The 23,780-nt window shown below is 41.6% G+C and overlaps 1 protein-coding gene across 1 annotated transcript in view; it reads left to right on the forward strand.

Moving 5' to 3' along the window:
- The window catches only part of RAMP1 (receptor activity modifying protein 1), a 132,946-nt gene that overhangs the window by 73,768 nt on the left and 35,398 nt on the right, over positions 1 to 23,780 (forward strand). Inside the window, exons 3-4 of the mRNA XM_040358489.1 lie at positions 10,077 to 10,081; positions 17,064 to 17,204. Coding sequence (XP_040214423.1) covers positions 10,077 to 10,081; positions 17,064 to 17,204 — 146 coding nt within the window. The remainder of the gene's footprint in view (positions 1 to 10,076; positions 10,082 to 17,063; positions 17,205 to 23,780) is intronic.

The raw sequence follows: 23,780 nt of genomic DNA on the forward strand, positions 1-23,780 counted from the left end.
AGGCGACGAGGCAACATCGGAAGAAAGGAAGAGAAGACCCTGACGCCACAGAAGACCGCGCTGGCTGCCTGTTTGAAATCGAGCTAACACACAAACATAGCAGGCAGCCAGCGCTGAAGAAGAAGGCACCGGAGAGCTGCAGAAGAACCGGGGTTCGCCGAGTCAACAGCGGAAGAGGGGAGAAGATGGAAGAAGCCCCCCGGAGTCCGGAGAAGCCCCCCCCGGAGAGCGGAGAAGACCCCCGGAGAGCGGAAGACCCCCGGAGAGTGGAAGACCCCCGGAGAGCGGAAGAAGAAGCCCCCCCTGCTAATTGAGCTAATAACGAAGACAGGGGGGGCATCCGGAGCAGAATAATAAAATATTTTAAAAAGCCTTGTGTTGTGTGTTTATTAACTTTTACTTTTTGCCTACAGGTGAATGGATAGGGGTACGATGTACCCCATATCCATTCACTTAGGGTGGGGGGCCGGTATCTGGGGGCCCCCTTATTTGAGGGGACTCCCAGATTCCGATAAGCCTCCGCCCGCAGACCCCGACAACCAATGGCAAGGGTTGTCGGGAAGAGGTCCTGTCCTCATCAACATGGGGACAGGATGCTCTGGGGTGGGGGGGGCCCGTAGTGCGCCCCCCTGCCCCAGAGCACCCAACCCCCCCATGTTGAGGGCATGCGGCCTGGCACGGCTCAGGAGGGGGGGGGGCCGCTCGCTCGTCCCCACTCCCTTCCTGACCGGCCGGGTAGCGTGCTTTGGATACGGGTCTGGTATGGATTGTAGGGGGACCCCCTACGTCGATTTTTTGGCGTGGGGGGGTCTCCTTACAACCCATACCAGACCTAAGGGCCTGGTATGCTCCTGGGGGGGAACCCATGCCGGTTTTGTTTTTACAAATTGCCGTGGAGTTCTCCCTCGGGAAAGCATACCAAATGCCGTCGCTGGAATGGGCTTTTACAAGGTGTGACTAGTTTACACTTTGTAGAACCAGCCCTAATTTACACTTGCAAAATAACACTTACGGCGCAAAAAGGAAGCTGGAAAGCTTTGTGGATCGCCTTAAGTGCTAATTTGCATACTAGCAACGGCATTTCGACTCGAAATGCCCCCAGCGGCGGATGCGGTACTGCATCCTAAGATTCGGCAGTGTAATTCAATTACACATGCCTGATCTTCTGCCTAACTTTGGAAAAAGCCTTTTGAGGATCGTTTCCAAAGTTACACACAGACTGAACAGCAGTTAAGTCGGAGTATCTCTTTTGTGGATCTGGCCCTATATACTTTCTTCCTAATAAACTCCCCCCTAGTAGTTATCTCACCAACAAGTGACAGCATTGATGGAGTAAAGACTTTGATTTTACTTTGATTAACCACTTAACAACCAGGCCAATTCTGACACTTCTCTCCTACATGTAAAAATCATTATTTTTTTGCTAGAAAATTACATAGAACCCCCAAACCCTAGACCCTAGAGAATACAATGGCGGTCATTGCAACTTTTTTTTCTCGCACGGTATTTGCGCAGCAATTTTTCAAACATGCTTTTTCATGCTTTTAAAAAAAAACAGTAAAGTTAGACCAATTATTTTGCATAATGTGAAAGATGAAGTTACGCCGAGTAAATAGATACCTAACATGTCACGCTTCAAAATTGCACACGCTTGTGGAATGGCGCCAAACTTCGGTACCTAAAAATCCCCATAGGGTTTTAATTTTTTTTACGGGTTACATGTTTTGAGTTACAGAGGATAAGGTTAGAATTATTGCTCTCGCTCTAACGTTAGCGGCAACACCTCACATGTGTTATTTGAACTTCGTTTTCATATGTGGGCAGGACTTGCGTATGCGTTCGCTTCTGCGTGTGAGCATACTGGGACAGGGTCACTTTAAAAAATTTTACTTAAAAAATGTATTTTGACACTTTAAAAGCCGAAGCGGCATAGTTTTTTTGAATGCAGAGGCTGGGTGTGACATCATAACATCACACCTGGCCTCTGACGACCATAGAGACTCCGGTGACCATCTGGAACAGCCGCTATGATCATTCTTATGGTGTAGGGAATCGCCGGCTGAACATGCAGATATCTGAATGATGCCTGTAGCTGCAGACATATCACCACAAAGCCGAGGACGTCATATGATGGCCAGCGGTCGGAAAGTGGTTAACAAATGTTACAGAATGCCATTGCTCAGTACTACATTTTAACACTAAACACTAAATATTAACACAACAGCAGTGTTTAACTATGTCAAAATAAAAACATTTATTTATTCTTTTTGGATGGTGTGACAGGAAGTCAGGTAAATCTGTGGGTGTTGTCACAGACGGGACATACATTTCTGCCTTGTTTAGACAATACACCAATTGTTATTAGGCGTCGGCTGCAAAAGTAGCCAGAAAAGGCTAAAGGCCGTTGGAAAACTTCAGCTGTTCAGAATGAGGCAATTAAGGCCTCTATAAGTAATCCAGAGGATTACCACTGAATTGCTGCATCCTGAGGCTTTGTGAGTAAGGAGAGCAGTGTACTGAAAGTCTTCTGAGGAGGTGAGAAGGTGATTGATTTTTCTGTGTGATAAAAATCAAAAGACTATTGTTTTTCTGCTGTATGACCAGCAGTGTCTGCCCAGCACTAGGCTGTGCCAGACTCCCTAGATAGGTTCCTGTGTGGTGAAGGTAGATGCCCCAAGTGGCCAGGGTTTATTTTATGTTTGATTTTGTTTATGCTGTTTGGATGCTTGCACTTGTTTCCAGCAAGATGGAAGAATAAACCAAAATCTTTGTTTTCAACCGTCTTCGACTGCCTGTCTGTATAAATTCAGTGTGTCGTGAACCCATCCAGGGGGTCACACACCCCGCTACCGAGCTAACCCCTTACAATGGTGACAATGATCATAAGAAGGAATTCCACAATCAATTTTCCAAACCGAGGCAAGAACATAATAATATAACATAATAATAACAACCTGATAGTAACCATTCCCTATCCTATTCCCTCTATCCAAAACAAGAAAAAGATTAGATTAAAATAAATGTTTTTTTACATAACCTTAAATGACAAATGTGTCAAGAATTGCTCATGCCCCATGCTTATAATTTTATGAGATTGTCAACATTCGGGGCTGTTAAGCACCCCTAGGTTCCATATTCTAGATAATTGAAGTGAAAGATGTCTCAGGTCCAGTATGGCACTCTGCTCTGTAACAACTAGAATAAATTGTACTAGAAAGTCTATTAAAGGCAAATGTTATATTTAATTCAGAGTGGAAAGAAATAACATCATTTTTAGTCCCAAGGACAAGTATTGATGGGCAATCTTCAGTTTTATCTATTCCTATTATCTAGAAATCAATTAACCAATAAAATCTTTACAGGAAATCTGTACACGCACAGCTCTGGAGTCTTGGTTAATATGCATATTTCTAGGGTATTGTCTAGGACATTTCTCTTCTCTAGCGCATAGAATCCAATATTCCTGATTAGCTTTCAGGAAACAAAAGCTGAATGAACAATATTACCAAAGCGTACATGACCACCGATCACTATAAAATTCCTTCAGAGCTGTTAGAGGCTCCCTTATAGGGAATGACATGTTTAGGATTATTCATCAAGACAGCACAAACAATAGCAGCGGATTGCAGTAACCAGATAATGGAAAGCTGAAATCTATGTTGTCCTTCTAGGATGCTGCACTTTAGATTATTTAAATTCATGAACAGAATATATCTCTATAGAGAACCATACAAATTAGAGGGTTGTTGTATATTAAGAAATATTTAATATAGTGTATATACCCATTCTGAAAATTCTTTAAGTTTTTTTTTTTTGGGGGGAATAAAAAGAACCCACCCAAAAGGTTCCAGGTTGGCACTCCACTTTAGTAACTCCTGTAATGAAGTGTCACTTTATGAAGGTCCCTGCTTTAACACCCGTCAGTATTCCTGCTAGCATTTAGGGCCCGTTCACACTTAAGTGTTTGGTTGTGGGGCATTAATGCACATGCAATAGCCAATAGCTGCTAACACACCAAAATGGATGAAAAAATGTGTGTGGCATTTTATTTATTACAATGCTGTGTGCCACAAAACACAATATTTGTCTTGCGGTGCATTGTAGTAAGTTGTGTGTTGGACTCTGCCATCAAATGCATTGAGATTCCATTTAAAATCAATTCTAACACAATGCATCACATACAGAGCAAGTGTGTGCCATGTGTTGTGGTAACATGCATTAACTTGTGCATTTTAGTGCATGATGCCACAGTGCACATGTGTGCGTGAACCCTGATGTAAAGCTTCTAAAGAGATACCCTTTCAGTACTGAGAGAAATTCACACTTATTCACATATTGTTGTAACGCCTTATTTTGAATAGTACACTAAGGGGTAGATTCACGTAGATCGGCCTTTCTTTGTGCGGGCGTAATGTATCCTATTTACGTTATGCCTCTGCAACTTTTACAGGCAAGTGCCGTATTCTTAAAAGAAAGTTGCGGCGGCGTAGCGTAAATAGGCCGGCGTAAGCCCGCCTAATTCAAATAGTGAAGAGGTGGGCGTGTGTTATGTAAATTAGGCTTGACCCGACGTGATTGACGTTTTTCCCGAACGGCGCATGCGCCGTCTGTGGAATTTCCCAGTGTGCATTGCTCCAAAGTACGCCGCAAGGACGTCATTGGTTTAGACGTGAACATAAATGACGTCCAGCCCCATTCACGGACGAATTACGCAAACGACGTAAAAAATTCAAAATTCAATGGGAACAACGGCCATACTTAACATTGGTACGCCACACTTACGCCACCATATAGCAGGGGTAACTATACGCCGGGAAAAGCCTAATGTAAATTGCGTAAATGTACTGCGTCGGCCGGGCGTATGTTCGTGAATTTGCGTATCTTGCTGATTTACATATTTTGACACGTAAATCAGCATACACGCCCCTAGCGGTCAGCGGAAAAATGCAGTTACGATCCGACGGCGTAAGAGACTTACGCCGGTCGGATCTAATAGAAATCTATGCGTAATTGATTCTATGAATCAGGCGCATAGATACGACCGGCGGGACTCAGAGATACGATGGAGATACGCCGTCGTATCTTCTCTCTGAATCTACCCCAATGGTAGCACGCGGTAATGGATCGCGTCAGGGGCGAGCGGGGAGCGCACCTACGGCGGCGCGCACGCCCCTATTGGCTGCTCGGTGAGATGACGTAATATTACGTGATCTCGCCCAGCAGAGCCGATTTTACGCCGGCTGGTCGGCAAGCAGTTAAAGAGGAAGTAAACTCTCCCACTCTGATGCTTCTTTTCATTTAGTCCATTATATAAAGTAATTATCAATTGATAGCCACTGTAATCCAGCCCAAATTGCATATTACTTACTGTTTAAAGTAACTTTAAAAAAACTTGTTTGCAGAGGTGAGGCAGTGCCATCTTAAGTATTGTATTCTGAGTCCACATAGAGTGTATTTCCGTCCATACATTGAGCACTTCCTGTACTGTTAACCAAGCCTCCTTCTCAATCCAACATTTCTATGGCAACCCTGCTTTCCTGCTCATAGCCACTTGTTTATTTTCATACTGTAGTATTTACTTGTGCAGATTATCTAGTGTTTGCCTATGTCAGTCTTATCAGCTTTAGCCCGGGTTTATACCACGTGTGATGTCACATGGTCACACGGGGTGTAGGAGGAAGCTCTGAGTGATTATGCAGTCTCGTGGGATTTCACTGTCGTGCCTAGAAAGTCCTGATAGCAGACAGACAAGCAAACAGAGTGTGCCGTAAATCAGGGGAGATCTGGGCATGCTCCAGTGATGTCATTCTAAAGAAAAGAAAGGATTACAACAATACTAAGCAAGTAAGGATATTTCTACAAGCAGTGTTCATTAGGGTTTTTTATGCTGATTTACATGGGATAAAGTTGTGGGGGAAGGTTTACAACCACTTTAACATGCAACATGACACAACATAATTGAAAAGATATGCATGGGCCCTGAGCCAATCAGCTACAAGTATTCTGGGCAGGAGATTATGAGCGGCTTACCAGGTACAGACAGGTAATTGGGGCCATTTGGTATGCAAACACAATCCTTAAATTCTTATATAAGAATTAACATGTTATTGTATTGTTAAAAGCAATTTTTAATATTGTAAATCTGTAGCTTTCATTAAATCAATATGTTTTAATGCTGTTATAAAGGTTCTCGTTCAGGCAATTCTTTTTATAAGGTGGCAATAATTGGCCCCTGTCTTCCAATTTTTCTCCCATATTGTATCCCATATTCTGCCATTATATAATGATGTCAGAATCCACCCCATGGTGAGTATAATGCCTTGTACACAGGATCGGAATTTCCGACGGAAAAAGTCAGACAGAATTTTTTCATCGGATATTCCGACCGTGTGTATGCCCCATCTGACTTTTTCCGTTGGTAATTCCAACAGAGTTAGAAAGAGAACATGTCGGAAATTCCGTTCGTCTGTATGGAACTCCGACGGAGAAAAAAATATGCATGCTCGGAAACAATTCGACGCATGCTCGGAAGCATTGAACTTAATTTTTCTAGGCTCGTCGTAGTGTTGTACGTCATCGCGTTTTTGACGGAATTTGGTGTGTCCGTGTGTATGCAACACAGCCTGAACGAATTCCGTCGGAAAAACTCGTCAGAGTTTATTCCGACGGAAACTCAGACCGTGTGTACAGGGCATAAATGTTTGTTTTTTTTATCTTGAACTTCTCTTTTAAAGTAGCACAGAATAAAACTTGGTCTTGGCCACTTCATAGCTGTGCATCGCTTGGAGTAAAAATCATCTTAAGTGTTTATTCTCTGGTAGATCTTGGCAAGTCTGCCTCAGTTTGTTGTCCATGATTGCAGATCAAAAATACATAGAAAAACTATTGCAAATACTTTTCTAAATGAAAGACAGCCTGAATTGTATTTAAATGTGTCACTAATTTGCTTGATAAATATCCCCCAATGTGCTTTAGCAAATTAAATGCCATTCAGTAAGCTGGCCTTACATCAGCAGAATTGTGTTCAATTTTTTTAGATAGATCTTCTAATGGGGGGTTCTAGTGAGGTTGACAATAGTTTTCAACCATAGTGATGAGAACATTTGAAGGGGTGGGGTGGAAACTTTTTCTCAGATTTAATTCTAATTGTGAATATAGTTTCTGGGCAAGTAATAGTGTACATAGTGTAATACACATGTTCTATAAAACAAACCTGTTTAATATGTCTGGCATTCCATTCAACTTGCAGGTCTGGATGAAATTTTAAAGACGTTTGAACAAAATTAGTGATGGGAAAATTACATTTTTGTGAATTTCTGTAAAGATGTTCTAATGAAATTCTACTGGTGTATGGCCAGCTTTAGACACCATACATGAAAGCTAAGGGTAGCTTTGTAAATTGCCAGAACTGTAAATAAAGTGACTGGAAAGTAAAAAGGGGATTTATGGAAAAGGGTTCAAAGTGCTGTTTTTTTTTGTAAATACGGGAAGAGATTGATTCCTTTCTTTATTTCTGCCCATAACAAAGTAGCCTCTTATGTTTATTATTTGCTTTGATGGTAGATTACATTGCATCTCCTGTTTCTGATATGAGGCACATCTGACCATTCCTCATATTGTTTCATTTGAAAATTATGTTGTGCAAAGCAATCTGCTGCCTTTCTAATTTTGCACCTTCGTAGCGTAGGTTGCTAGGCAAATGTAGCTTTGTCTCCTTTTATAATCAAGGAAGCAGTAATTGTTTGTTCTGGCCTGTTCAGGGTCTCACAGGTTGGGATTTTGATGGAAAGGAAGTGTCCAGGAGTGGGCTGGAGTGTGGTAGAACAGGGTTCTTTCTCCCCAGGAAGGATCCAGAGGTTCAGGAGCTGCTGTTGTCAGACAGTACATGGACTGAACAGCTGCTTTAGAAGGCCTTGGAAAGGCCAGGAATAAAGGCTCAAATGGACTTGCTCAAAACTATCTGCAGAACCACACAATAAGGAATCCAGTCCTGAAAGGCACCATCTTGCTCACAGGTTTGGGTCCAGGGGTAGCTGGAAGGAGGCAGCTGTCTTGGGGAGGTGTAAGTAGTGACCTTTAGTTGATCTCTGAGACTGTGTGCTGGACACTACACCGGGTACTGATGGTTGCGCATTGGTGCAGGATAACCAAAGAATCTAAGATTTGCCCCATGGTCTTCAGCTGTAGAGCCTTGGATTGTTCACTGTTACATACGACTACTAGAAAGGCTTCTAGACTAGAAAGTCATCTGTTCACCAACCATTGCAGAGCATTTTTGGAGCATTCTATGCCCTAATCACCATCTTGTTCTCAAGTTTACCAGCAATAAACCACAACCCTAGACTGTTTATTGAAACTGGATTGAATGAACTGTTGCTTGGGTGACTGTCTGTCTCGGTACTGTTTGGGAAAGAACCAGTTAATCTCAGTAGCCCCTACAGGGGTAGTACTACACTGGCTTAAGGTGGAGGTAGAAATGTGGCTTAGCTGCTGATTTTTATCACTGACCAAAACAGGTGTAAACAAGGCTTGACAATGAGTTTATAAAAAATTGTCTTGCATCTTTTTACTTAGCCTCCGTTCCATAAACTTCTGGTGTGTGCTCAATAAAGTTACAAAAAAGGTCACGTGACTTCAGGGTTCTGGACTAGATGTCCCTTTATGATCAGCACTGTCTTAACAAAGCACATGCATGTCCATCCTAAGAGTTAATGCTAGTCTCCCACATCTGACTGTAGTTCAAAGTGCATGCATGCCTGTCGTGTCAATTAACCACTTCATTCTCTGTTCATGTCAGAATGTAGTTTTGGGTAGAAGTGTGAGCGAAAGTGTGGCTATGGCATGGGGGATTTACAAAGAAGTGAGAGACTATAAACACAAGGCAGACATAAAACTGTGTAAGTGCTGTGCTTTACTGCTGTATATCATGTTTTATGTGGAGGGTTTAATAACACTTTAGGCCTTATTCAAATGGGTGACAAGGGGGCAATAAAAGTATGGGGTTGATTCACTTTTTACCAACCCCCACCCGCCAACCTAAAACCTAACATAGCAGATGGAGAGGTATTCATGCCTTTCCCTTTAGATGTATAGTAAGGCTTTACCTTGGCACATTGAATTTGAAAGGTGCCACAGCCTGTCAAACTCACCCATTAAAGTTAGCGGGACCACACCACAATTGAGTTAAATGCTAGACATGTGCAGAACTAAAAAATTTGTTTCATTCTTTTTTGGGATTCGTTTTGTTTATTCGTTTTCAAAAAGATTTGAAAAGTTTTCAAATCAATTTCAAATTTGAAAAGTTTTCAAATCAGTTTTGAATAGTTTTCAAATTGTTTTCCAATTTCCAAAGCAAATAAAATAGAATAGAAAATACAGGAATAGAATAGAAAAAATATACATTTTTGTTTTTATTCTATTGCTTTATTTTCTTATCTATTTTATTCTCTTTGAAAATTGGAAAATTATTTGAATTCAAAAGGTTTTCGAATTTGAAAACTATTCGAATTTGAAAACTTTTCAAATTTGAAAACTATTCGAAAAGTATTCCAAAACGATTCGAATTTGAATTACATTTTTTTGGATTCATTTAAATTCGGTACTTTTTTCATTTGGAAATTTTTGAATAAAGAAAATTTGTCCGAATTTTATTTCGTAACGAAATGAACCCCACATGTATATTAAAATTGACTTTCCAAAATAACCCAAAAAAGCATTTGGAGGTGAAAATATCACCTCCTGAATATCTGCAAAGTGATCCACTGCAGATCACTTTTCGGAGATGCAGCAGGGACTGCCGTTCATGCGAAAGAGGCCTAACTTCTGCAGAGATGAGAGAAAACAAAAAAATGTATACGTTTATTCATATATGCACTATACCCTCTAAGAATATAATGATTACATGATGGTGCCCTGTGGAAATGCACAGCATGTAGCAGAAAAACTTTTTCCTTGACGACCACTTTAATCCTGTTGTGTAGCAACTACCAAGCTAACAACATAAATCACAGATCACCAGTAGATATTGTGAAATATCCTATAACCTCTTAGAAATGTCTAACACTAATGATACCAAGCTCATCCTGCATGCCAGAATATGACAGGCTCATTAATTACAATTATGAAATACGGTGTGCTTGTCAAAGTCTAGTTGTCTGTTCATATTATATTGATCACACTTATGTGCCATAAATACCTTGCCAGTAAGAACAAAAAGTACAGAAAATGTATTATTATGTAGACATGATTTATTATACCTTTCTATCTACTATATATACCTAAATATGATCTCCCTCGTTCGTTCTTTCTTTCTTTCTTCCAACCTATAATCTTTTCATCTTTTCACCTGCTGTATCTGTTATCTATTTTTATCTATTTTTTCCTTCCTTCTTTCTGTCTCTACTGTACCTATAATCTTTCCTTTCCTATTCTCCTCCTCCTCCTCCTGCCTCCTTCCTCCTGCCTCCTTCCTCCTTCCTCCTCCTCCTCCCTCTTCCTCCCCCTTCCTCCTGCTCCTTCTCCTGCCTCCTGCCTCCTTCTCCTTCCTCCTCCCTCCCCCTCCCTCTTCCTCCCCCTACCTCCTCCTCCTCCTGCCTCCTTCCCTCTCCTCCCTCCACTCCCTCTTCCTCCCTCTTCCTCCTTCTCCTCCTCCTGCCTTCTGCCTCCTCCTTTCTCCCCCTCCCTCTTTTTCCCCCTTTCTCCTCCTTTCTCCCTCCTCCTTCTCTTCCCTTCCTTCCTCGTTTTCTTCTTCTCTTCTGATCCTTCTTCTTCTCCCCCTCTTCCCTTCCTTCTTTCTTTTCTATTCCCTTACTTCATCTTCTCCTCCTCCTTTCCATTATCTTCCCTTTCTGCCTCTTCTCCTTCACCTCTTTTTCTTTCTCTTCACTCCCTTCCTCTTTTCTTCCTCCTCCTTTCGTTTCCCTTCCCTTCCTCTTCTCCTCCTTTCCCTTTCTTTTCCCTTCATTTCTCTTCTCCTCCTCCTTTCCTTTCTCTTCCCTATCTTCCTGTCCTCCACCTCTCCCTTTCCTTTTTTCCCTTCCCTTCCTCTTCTCCTCCTTTCCCTTTCTTTTTTCTTCATTTCTCTCCTCCTGCTCGTCCTTTCCACCCTCTTTTGCTTCTCCATTTTTTTTCTTAATTTCTATGGTATCTCTTGTATTTGTTATCTATTTGAATCTCTTTTCTTCCTTCCTTCTGTATCTACTATACCTATAATCTTTCTTTGTTTTATTTTATTTTCATCTTCCTTCCTTCCTCGTTTGTCACCTTCCTGCCTTCCTTTTGTCCATCCGTCATTCCTTCAATCCTTTCTATTCTTCTTTTGTTCCAGAAGATGCTAACTTTTAAGACAGTAAAAAAAAAAATGTCAATGTTCCTCTTTCAGAGAATTTCAGTTCATCTTTTTATCCTGTTAATCCTACTCTCTGGCACAATTATTCAATCTGTCTGATCATAGAACTTTCTTTTAATTTATGTGATCATTATTTGAGCTAATAATCTGATCTGCAATCCCTATAAAAAAGTGCACATTTGATAAGCAAAGCTTCCAATAATCTGACATTGTGCAAGGTGTAGGCTTTGATTCCACTGCTTCGTACTGCACTGCAGTCTTGTGTGGGGCAGCAGTATTGGATGATGTAAATGGCTAATTTGAGCAGATTTTTTTTTCTTGTGGGATAAAATCAAACCAGATGTCAGATTCGAAAGGTTACCATACATGGAACAATTGTAAAACAGTCTGTGCTTGGAGAGAAAATGGTACTCACACAACAGTGCCAAATATTGGGATGTAAATTGACTGGAAAATCTTGAGTTTTCTCTTCATCTCTGTGAGCCAAGTGTAGCTGTAATACACCATGATGATGATGTTCTTTTGTATAATCTCCACCTCTTGTATCATGCAATTATTTTTAGTAAAAACCAATGTTAGAATAGACTATTGGAGGCAGTGTGCTGTCTGCTTTACATTTACAGCTACTGTACATACCAAGAAGAGAAAGAGGAGATGGCTTCATGTATCTTGAACTACGTCTTCTGACACCTCTCCTCTTATTCACCACACACTTTTCTCTGCAGGTTGTTGAATTTTAGCCACAAACGTCCAGAGGTGTTCAGAAAAATGATATAAAAATAAGAAAGGAACTCATAGTAGATTTTAGAAACATGCTGCCCTCTAACCAGGAGTGTTGTTAAGATTGTGACAGTCCTGGGGCACCCTGAATGGAGCACTGACGCAACGTGCATAGCACACCACATGTACAGTAGTGGTGGGTGTAGCAAGATTGCGCCAATGGTGTTAGGGGCTTAAAGGGGTATGGCTAAATACAAGTTGAAGATGATGGGAAAACAGGGGCGCAGTAGGGCTCTCATAGTGTAGTAGGTAAAAACGATTTATTAAATAAAAGTACAATAAACACAAAATAGGTATTGCAATTACAAAAGCAATGGTACAATCCACCTTAATAAGATTAATTTTCTAACATTTCTAATCAGTCCAGAAATCCACTGCTCTCAGGTGGTTGAGGCAGCACCTTTGACTTTGAAAGGGGCCACTTGTCTGCAGCCATGTATACAGTTGATTCCAGCCAGCTCTCAGCCCTGACAGGAATGCCATAAGGTAACACTGCTTTCCTACACCCTAGCAATGATCAGAAAATGTCTCAAGGGGAACCTCCTCTTCCTCAGTTTTAACTGGGAAAATAATTATCGAGAATGATAAAGGCTGGGTAGGGAGATTAACCCTTATGCCACGTACACACGATCGGTTTTCCCGGCGGTCAAAAGTCCACTGGGAAAACCGAGAACCTGCTCGGTTGCTTTTCCCATGTACACACAGCCGGTTTTCCCGACAGGAAAACTGCGATGACAGCTTTGGTTGGGAAAACCGGCCGCATGTATGCTCCACTGCAGTGTTTCCCATGGGAAAACTGCCGGGCAAAAAAACACAGAGAATCACGGCAGGAAAAAAAAAGAACAATTTCAAATTTTTTTGCCCACAGTTTTCCTGTCGGGAAAACTGCTATGGAGCATACACATGCCAGTTTTCCCGTCGGGAAAACCAATCGTGTGTACGAGGCATAAGAGTACCCAAATGAAATAAAAATCTAAAGGGACCCAGAGGCTTCTCAAACCAGAACACTTACGTTAAGGTACAATTATTAAAAATGATTCTGAGCATGCGTGGATTTTTAACCGATGGTTGTGCCTACTAATAAATGGCTTCAGCCAAACACTAACCATGAGTGAAAGAAAAGTTTGTGTTATCATTCATATTCTCTGAAAAATGACCAAGAAATCATAAATTCTGCCAGGGTATGTAAACCTATGAGCACAACTGTTTATATTCTATAGTTTGTAGATGCTATAACCTTCACACAAACCAATTAATATACACCTATTGGGATTTTTTTTAGACATGTAGCAGAATACATTTTTGTATACATTCTCTGTCTTTTTAAATTTTTTATCACAAATAATAAAAAACCCAAGGGTGATCAAAAACCACCAACAAAAGCTCTATTTGTGTAAAAAAAAAACGATATTGCATGACTGCACAATTGGCAGTTAAAGTAGCACAGTGCTGAATAGAAAAAAATTACCTAGTTAGGAAGGCGATAAAATCTTACAGAGGTCAAGTGGTAAAAGTGCTTTACATTTTTACCTTTTCTTTTCTATCCAACGTACCTGTTGATCCTTCAAGTTTAGCTGTCCCTAGGTCTCTTCCTGTTGTAATGGGCCTTTTACAGTGTTGTCAAATTTTGCTCAGTGGTACTGTTGCTGGGTTGTTGACTCTGTCACTCCACCAGTGTTGCCAACCGGCCGTATTTTTACGCACAGTTCGTAAAAACAGGCACTTTTTTCCCCCATTCGTAAATGTCTGTGGTTGCTGGAATGTGCCAGTAAAAATAGCCGAGATTGGTTCGGCTTGGAACTGCGCATGGAGATTGGAGGCAGGGGGTGAATGGAGGCAGGGGGTGATGGTGGCTGGGGTGGCACCGCAGAGGGGGATGGAGGCAGGGGGAGATTGGAGACAGAGGGTGATTGATGGCACCACAGAGGGGGATGATGGCACCGCAGAGGGTGGGCATGGAGACAGGGGTTATTGGTGGCACCGCAAAGGGGGATGGAGGCAGGGGACGATGGAGGCAGGGGGTGATTGGAGGCAGGGGGCCTCCAGGAGATTGGAGGCAGGGGGAGATTGGAGGCAGGGGGAGATTGTGGCACCGCAGAGGGGGGTGAAGGTAGGGGGTGTTGGTGGCAGAGGGGGATGGAGGCAAGGGGTGATGTGACTAAATAATTTGCCCTTATTATATCAAAAATAACAAAAATATATATTTTTTACCTTAATATCTACCTTAAATCACGTTGCTATTTGCCTAGCATACTTCTTTGTAGCCTAAATACTGAAATTTGCACCTAAAAATGTAATTTAGTAACTTTTATGAAATGCCAGTAAAAATGTGGCTGCACCAGTAAATTTCGTGTGTTGTGCTAGTGAATTTCAATCTGGTAGGTTGGCAACACTGCACTCCACCTACAGTAGCTGGGTGTCCTAAAAGCATAGCTAGGAGTTGAAGTCCAAAAGAGCGCCATGCTACTCTCTGCTTACAATCATTGCCCAGCATGCTGCATAGAACAAGAGAATGCTGCGACCGCGGCTCAAAGCAGGGGGTCCAGCGCGTCCTTGTTCATCGATTCAGGTGCGAACCAGGTCCAAATTTTTGCCTGAATTTTCACTTGAATCGGAACAAACCACGCACAGGACACTTTCCGAATGCGGACCGCGGCCACCCTGTAGCTGTGTAAACCGGCTTTATTGCGAGCCAGGCGCACTCTCCTGTCATGCAAAGTGGATGCAGGGAAACTCGCATCTAATTTGCAATAAGTGTGAACCCAGCCTTACTCAGATACATAAAAAGTACTGCAATTTGATATATCACGCAGTGTCCCCCTCTTAAAAAGAGACTATCCTCTCTGATTCCACAAGACCTCGACAATGTTCTGTAAATACCTGGTGATCTTGCCAGTCCAACAGTTGGTCAGCCTGTACTGGATATTACAACTCTGTGTTGTCACTCTTGCAGCTGCTGTGCTTGATTGCCTAGTCTCTCCTATGTTTCCCAGAAGGATCTGATATGATGCTTGTGAGCCAGCTGCTTCGGAAACTTAACGGTTCTGAAAAAAAATAAATATATTAAATGTAATTTAGTGATTTGCATGCTAAGTGTGTAGGTCATCATTTGTTAAAATACAGTGACTTGAAAAAATATTCATACCCCTTGAAATATTCCACATTTTGTCATGTTACAACCAAAAACTTACATTTATTTTATTGGAATTTTATGTGATAGACCAACACAAAGTGGAACATAATTGTGAATTGGAAAGAAAATAATAAATGATTTTAATTTTTTTTTACAAATAAATATGTGAAAAGTGTGGCGTGCATTTGTATTCAGCTCCCTGAGTTAAAACCTTGTAGAACCACCTCTCGCTGCAATTACAGCTGCATGTTTTTTTGGGTATGTCTCTACCAGCTTTGCACATCTAGTGCTGACATTTTTGCCCATTCTTCTTTGCCAAATAGCTCAAACTATGTCAGATTGAATGGAGAGCGTCTGTGAACAGCAATTTTCTCTTACCACAGATCCTCAATTGGATTTAGGTCTGGACTTTGACTGGGCCATTCTAACACATGAATATGCTTAGATCTAAACTATTCCATTGTAGCTCTGGCTCTATGTTTAGGGTCATTGTCTTGCTGTAAATTGAACCTCCCCCAGTCTCAAGTCTTTTGCAGACTTTTCCTCTAAGATTGCCCTGTATTTGGCTCTATTCATGTTCCTATAAACTATGACCAGCTTCCCCAGAACATGATGCTGCCACCACCATGTTCCAGGGTGGGGATGGTGTGTTCAGCTTTATGTGCAATGTTAGTTTTGTGTCCCCCACATGGCTTCTGTGGGGGACACAAACACAAACGAGATGTCCTATGGCTTTCTTTCAACAATTGCTTTCTTCTTGCCACTCTTTCATAAAGACCAGATTTGGAGTGCACGATAAATAGTTGTCCTGTGGGCAAATTCTCTCACCTGAGTTACCATGGGCCTCTTGGCTGCGTCTGATTAATGCTCTCGTTGCTTGTTCTGTCAGTTTATGTAGACGGCCATGTCTTGGTAGGTTTGCAGTTGTGCCATACTCTTTGCATTTTCAGATGATGGATTGGATTGAACAGTGCTCCGTGAGATGTTCAAAGCTTGGGATATTTTTTTATAACCTAACTCTGCTTTAAACTTCTCCACAACTTTATCCCTGACCTGTCTGGTGTGTTCCTTGGCCTTTGTGAGGCTGTTTGTTCATTAAGGTTCTCCAAGAAACCTCTGAGGGCTTCACAGAACAGCTGTATTTATTCTGAGATTAAATTACACAGAGGTGGACTAGATTTTCGTTAGGGATATTAGAGTAAAAGGGCCTGAATACAAATGCACACCAAACTTTTTAGATATTTATTTGTAGGAAAATTTTGAAAAACATTTATAATTTTCCTTCCACTTCACAATTATGTGCCACTTTGTGTTGGTCCATAACATAAAATCGCCCAAAAATATTTGCGTTTTTTGGTTGTAACATAATTTTTTATTTTTATTTCGGGGGGTGTGGATACTTTTTTAAGGCACTGTATTAAGTGATCCTTTAATTTTTTTACCTTTTTTTGGCTTAAATCAAGTACACCCTTAAATAATGGTCTGTTTGAAATCACTGTTATATAGATTATTGGAATAATGTTTGCTGTTTGTGATGTATACTGCTAACACAGGCACTAAATGTAGCTTGGTCACATCATTCCTGTTTTTATTACACCTATACTTGCCATATGTTTACCTATCAGTCATGTGTCATATCGTGCAGTTGTCATGCTGATAACTATGATGTTAAGCTTCAGAACTGACATGTTAATATATACATATACAGACATGACTAGGTTATTGTGACACACACCATTATTTTTGGTTGAAAGGTATTTACGTGTTATAGAAATTGAATAACCCATTCTTTTCTCTTGTGGCAGCCCCTCCGTTAATGGCTTTTGCAAGCTGTGATGAAGCCTCCTATACCTACCTTCTGAATGAGTACTGCCTACATCAATTCCAACTGCAGATGCAAGATTTGGGAGTTCAGATGTGGTGTGACTGGAAGGCAACCATAGAGTGAGTGTGTCTGTCAAGGATCCAGCATAGTTAAAGTGATTGCAAAAGTATTTTTTTTTTTAATAACAAACATGTCATACTTTCCTGCTCTTTGCAAGCTCTTTGTAGAGCAGCCCTGATCCTCCTTTTCTGGGGTCCCCAGTCGGCGCTCATGGCTCCTCCTCTTCGGTGTGTGCCCCCACGGAGAGACAATTTTCATGAGGGCACCCGTGCAGGCTCGCTCCCCAGTCCTGCTACTGCGTCCATTGACACAGATGGCAGGACTCTGCCCTGCCCCCTGGCTCCCATGTCACTGGATTTGATTGACAGCAGTGGAAGCCAATGGCTCTTGCTCACAGGCATGCACACAGGGTGTGCCACCCTAATCACCCTGTGTGGTGTAGATTTTCCTTGTTTAGACCCCTGATATTTCACCAAAGCCCCCTACTGGGGCTCCTAAAAAAAAAAAAAAAAAAAAAAGTTAATAAATAATCATAAAAGAACAACAACAAAAGAGATAAAACTGTAAAAAAAAAAAAAATATTAAAAACTACCTACTCCAGCCACTGCCTTGCTTACACCAATCTCTGCCCTACTGACACCGTCCATTGCAGTATATACACACATGTGTGTTTGAGCTCACCTATGCTCTTGAGGACCTGAGACAGTGGCTAGAGCCACTGGGTTCATGCTCGTCGCTGGAACAGACAGGTTCAGGTAAGAAAAAGGGGGGCTCTAGGGGACAGCTGCAGCACATAAGGTTTTTCACCTTAATGCATACAATGCATTAAGGTGAAAAACCCTGGGACAATACAACTCTTTAGGTCCATCTATCTTTATATAAATATATATATATATATATATATATATATATATATATATATATATATATATATATATATATATATAGTGATTGTGTGTATACATAAATATATGTATGTATAAATAAATAAATATATATATATATATATATATATATATATATATATATATATATATATATATATATATATATATATATATATATTGTATATACAATTATTAATCATGCTCTGATTTTTCATCATGTTACATACAATCTGGTTGAAAAAAGTCCATCCAGTTCAATCCACAAAAAAACAAAACAAATCGAAAACTTCCATATACACAATCCTATACCCACAGTTTATCCCGAAGAAGGCTATAAAACCCAATAAAGCACAATCGAATTTGCTCCATGGGGGCGGTTCCTTTTCTGATCCTTCAAGAGGCAATCGAATATTCCCTGGATCAACTTCACATATAAATATGAGTATCCAGGTATATTTTGTGCATTTAGGAAAGAATCCAGGCCTTTTTTTAAACAATCTACTGAGCTGGCCAGAACCAGCACTTGGGAGAGTCTATTCCACATTTTTACAGCTAGTGTGAAGAAGCCTTTCAATATTTAGAGGTTAAATCAGTTTCCCTCCAGATGTAAACAGTGCCCCATTGTCCTCTGTGATGACCTTAACCACTTAAGGACCGCCTCCTGCACATATACATCGGCAGAATGGCACGGCTGGGCACAGGCACGTACAGGTACGTTGCCTTTAGAAGGCCAGCCGCGGGCCAGCGCGCGCACGTGACCCGGTCCGAAGCTCTGTGACCGCGGCCGCGGGACCCGCAGACCCGATCGCTGCCGGTGTCCCGTGATCGGTCACAGGAGCTGAAGAACGGAGAGAGGTGTGTGTAAACACAGCTTCCCCATTCTTCACAGTGGCACTGTCATTGATCGTCTGTTCCCTGATATAGGGAAAGACGATCAATGACGTCACACGTCCAGCCCTGCCCCCCTACAGTTAGAAACACATATGAGGTCACACTCAACCCCTACAGCGACCCCTAGTGGTTAACTCCTAAACTGCAATTGTCATTTTCACAGTAATCAATGCATTTTTATAGCACTTTTTGCTGTGGAAATGACAATGGTCCCAAAAATGTGTCAAAATTGGCCAATGTGTCCGCCATAATGTCGCAGTCATGAAAAAAATCGCTGATCGCCGCAATTAGTAGTAAAAAAAAAAATATTAATAAAAATGACATAAAATTGTCCCCTATTTTGTAAACGCTATAAATTTTGCGCAAACCAATCGTTTTTACCAAAAATATGTAGAAGAATACGTATCGGCCTAAACCGAGGAAAAAAAAATTTCTTATATCTTTTTTTGAGGATATTTATTATAGCAAAAAGTAAAAAATATTGAATTTTTTTCAAAATTGTCGCTCTATTTTTGTTTATAGCGCAAAAAATAAAAACCGCAGGGGTGATCAAATACCACCAAAAGAAAGCTCTATTTGTGGGGAAAAAAGGATGCAATTTTGTTTGGGAGCCACGTCGCACGACCGCGCAATTGTCAGTTAAATCGACGCAGTGTCCAATCGCAAAAAGGGGCAAGGTCCTTTACCTGCATATTGGTCCGGGTCTTAAGTGGTTAAAGTGCATAACTCTACACCAAGTTCACTATATGGACCACTTATATATTTATACATATTGTACTTTTGCCAGTGGTTTAGACATTAATGGCTGTGTGTTGAGTTATTTTGAGGGGGCAGAAAATGTACACTGTTATACAAGCTGTACACTCACTACTTTACATTGTAGCAAAGTGTAACTTCTTTGGTGTTGTCACATAAAAAGTTATAATAAAATATTTACAATAATGTGAGGGGTGTACTCACTTTTGTGAGATACTGTATATGCAGTTTTACAAATAAACATTTAATTCATGTCTCCTTTCATGGATGGTATTGTAACTTCAGTGCATGAAGGGGGGTGGGTGTGAGAGAAATTCACCTGAGACCACACAGTGCCCCTTGGTCCCATCCAGTGACCCACAGTTTTCTCACAGTGCCCCCTCAGCATTCATGGCACTCCCTCAACACTCACAGTGTCTCCCTGTACTCACCATGCCCGGCCAGCTCAGTACTCACTTAATCTGTCCCCAGAATAATAGAACACAAGCAAAGCAAAAGCAGATAAGCTATGTACACTCGGCCTAAAAGATGCGCGCTCCCACTCCCTGGGGATAGCAGTTTTCGTAAGTCTAAAATTAAAGCTGAAATCCAGACAAACAGCTAAATGTACTTTTAAAATGCATACGTCAACTGCTTTATAATTTTGTACAGCCAATCTTGTGATTCACACACATCTGTCAGGCCTCGTACACACGGCCGAGAAACTCGACGGGCTAAACACGTCGAGTTCCTTGTCAAGCCGCCGAGGATCTCGGTGAGCCAAATTTTCCCATTCCCGTCGGGGAAAAAGAAGACATGCTTTCTTTTTGGCCCGACGAGATCCTCGTCGGTTTCCTCGTCGAAAAGTGTACACACGACCGGTTTCCTCGGCAAAAAAAACCCCAGCAAGCTTCTTGCTGGTTTTTGCCGAGAAACTCGGCCGTGTGTACGAGGCCTCACACTGCACAGCCAGGAAGGTAACACACTTATTTCCAGGTTCAGCAATGCAGCCTCCTATCTTCTCTCTCCAACTCCAGCCTATTAAATCAGCATCACCATACTGACTTATAAGACGAATTTTTGGTAAAGTTGAACCAGGAAGCAGTCACGCACGCTTGGGCCCTCGGCATGGCGCAAATTGTGTCATTTTAAATGAAGACCATATTGTGTAGTCTGTGCAAGCTGAAAAAGATTTCATCTCTCTGAAATAATATTTGACAGTGAGACTGTGAGAATGTTCTTTTCACACATCTAGAAATGATCAGATCTATATTCAGTATGTCTCTTCAAATTGAATACCTCCTGATCTACACCCTTGTCTGGGATTTCCAGAATTAGAGTGGTCATTTCTGTGATAAGGAAGTCACTGTTATTCCCCGTACACACGGTTGGAATTCACGCCAGCAAAAGTACGATGTGAGTTTTTCGTCGGAAATTCTGACCGTGTGTATGCTCCATCAGACTTTGGCTGTCAGAATTTCCGCCGGCAAAAGTTTGAGAGCTGGTTCTCAAATTTTCCGACGTAAAAAATTCTGTCTGTAGCAATTCCGACGCACAAAATTACGACGCATGCTCGGAAACAATTTGACGCACGCTCGGAAGCATTGAACCTAATTTTCTTGGCTCGTCGTGGTGTTGTACGTCACCGTGTTCTTGGCGAACGAAAGTTCAGAGAACTTTTGTGTGACTGTGTGTATGCAAGCCAAGTTTGAGCGGAAAATCCGATCGTGTGCACGGTGCTTTATGATGTCATTTTTTCCAGCAGACGTCCCCTGGGCTTTTATGATACAGTTATTTCATGGAAAAGACACCAGTTGTTTATAACCTTCTTGCACGGTTTAGTGTAGAAGGGATGTCTATAGGACTCTGGAGGGGAAATGGAAAAATGATCCCTCTCAGTTGTTGTGACAGGGCTGACAGCTGTGACAGTCATTTACGGTGACATAATGAAAAGACTACCAATCCCCCCCCCCCCCCCCCCCGTCACTAAAACACTATATAGATGTTTTCTTTATTGTCACACTGTTTGTGTTTCACAAGTGTTTAATCTGGTAGGCTGCTTTCAGAATGCTCCATTGCAAAAACACGGCAACAATGCGTATGTATTTTTGCTTTGGTGCGTTGTGTTTTTGATGCATTTTTACTGCATTCGCGTTGCGTTTTCCCCCTGGACGTGTGACTGGACAAAGCTCTTCTCCCAGATGCGTTACAGCTTTAATGCGCTTTTCATGAGTTTTTGCCACGGTTTCCATTTATTTTAATGTAGAGATCCATTTTGGTGTGTTTTTTTTTTACTGCACCAAACATGCACCAAAAATGCAGCAAGCGTGTCTTTTAAAATGCAACTGAAATGCAAAGAACCAGTGTAAAGAGTTCCATAGGATTTAGAGGGATACATTTTTCCTACTTCTTTTTTTTTTAACTGAAAAACTATTCAGTGTGAAAGGGCCCTTAAGGAGTCAGTAAGCATAATATAAAAGCTAATTAAATTAAACAAAAATTATAATTTTTTGGGAAATCAGACATAGTGAATGCAGGGTGCTGGGTTTAACCCCCTCCTTACCGTGTCATTGTAAAATTACTTCAGCAGGAACCCTCCCTCCGGGTGGATGTCATATGACGTCCTGGGCTTTCCGGGCGGGTAGGGGGCGTACACGCTCGGGATCCGGTGCTCGTGCCCTGCGGCCACGATGTGCCCGCAATCACAGTAGGACCATGGATCTGTGTGTTTAAGCACACAGATCCATGTCCTGTCAGAGGTGGGGAGACCGACGTGTGTTCCCAGTACAGAGGAACACACATCGGTTTCCTCCCCTTGTGAGTCCCCTCCCCCTACAGTTAGAATCACATACTAGGGAACATATTTAACCCCTTGATCGTCCCCAGTGTTAACCCCTTCCCTGCCAGTCATATTTAGACAGTAATCAGTGCAGTTTGATAGCTGTATAAATGTGAATGGTCCCAAAAACGTGTCAAAAGTGTCCGATCTGTCTGTCGCAATGTCACGGTCACAATAAAAATTGCAGATCGCCGCCATTACTAGTAAAAAATAAATAAAAATGACATAAATCTATCCCTTATTTTGTAGAGGCTATAACTTTTGTGCAAACCAATCAATAAACGCTTATTGCGATATTTTTTTTTTTTACCAAAAATATGTAGAAGAATACGTATCGGCCTAAACTGAGGAAAAACATTTTAAAAAAAATGTGATATTTATTAAATCAAAAATTAAAAAATATTGTGTTTTTTTCTAAATTGTCGCTCTTCTTTTGTTTATAGCGCAAAAAATAAAAACCGCAGAGGTGATCGAATACCACCAAACAAAAGCTCTATTTGTGGGGGAAAAAAAACATAAAGATTTCATTTGGGTACAGTGTTGCATGACTGCGCAATTGTCATTCAAAGTGCGACAGTGCTGAAAACGAAAAATTGGTCTGGGCAGGAAGGGGGGGAAAATGCACCCTGCTTCCTGGGGTCCCCTCTCTCCCCCCCCCCCCCCCCCCCCCTGCAGTTCTGCCAACTTTCCTCCTCTCTCACTGGCTGCTGCTGGGGATGTTTCAGGATGGATGAATAAATGAACACAGTTAGTGATCTGTACTGAGCCACCCCATGTTATGTAGGAAATCCCTATAGTTGTCCCCTGACTTACGTGGCCCCAGCAGCATCAGTCAGCGCTGTTTATCTACTCCCTGCCCCTTTTCCATAGCATCGCTTGGCCAATCCAAGCTGCCAGGTTAGATACTTGGTATCTAACAACATGTATGGAGGCAAGTAGATGGTTGTATATAGACAGCCTTATGCCGCGTACACACGGTCAGAATTTCCAATGAAAAAAGACAGACAAATTTTTTTCTTAGGATATTCTGACTGTGTGTATGCCCCATCTGACTTTTTCTATCGAAAATTCCGACAGACTTAGAAAGAGAAAATTCCGTTCGTCTGTATGGAATTCCGACGGAGAAAAAAACATGCATGCTCCGAAACAATTCAACGCATGCTCGGAAGCATTGAACTTCATATTTCTAGGCTTGTTGTAGTGTTTTTGACGGTCGGAATTTGGTGTGTCCGTGTGCATGCAACACAACTTGAGTGGAATTCCGACGGAAAAAACGGTCGTAT

This window comes from Rana temporaria, chromosome 6, assembly GCF_905171775.1.
Source record: "Rana temporaria chromosome 6, aRanTem1.1, whole genome shotgun sequence".
Classification (NCBI taxonomy): Eukaryota; Metazoa; Chordata; class Amphibia; order Anura; family Ranidae; genus Rana; species Rana temporaria.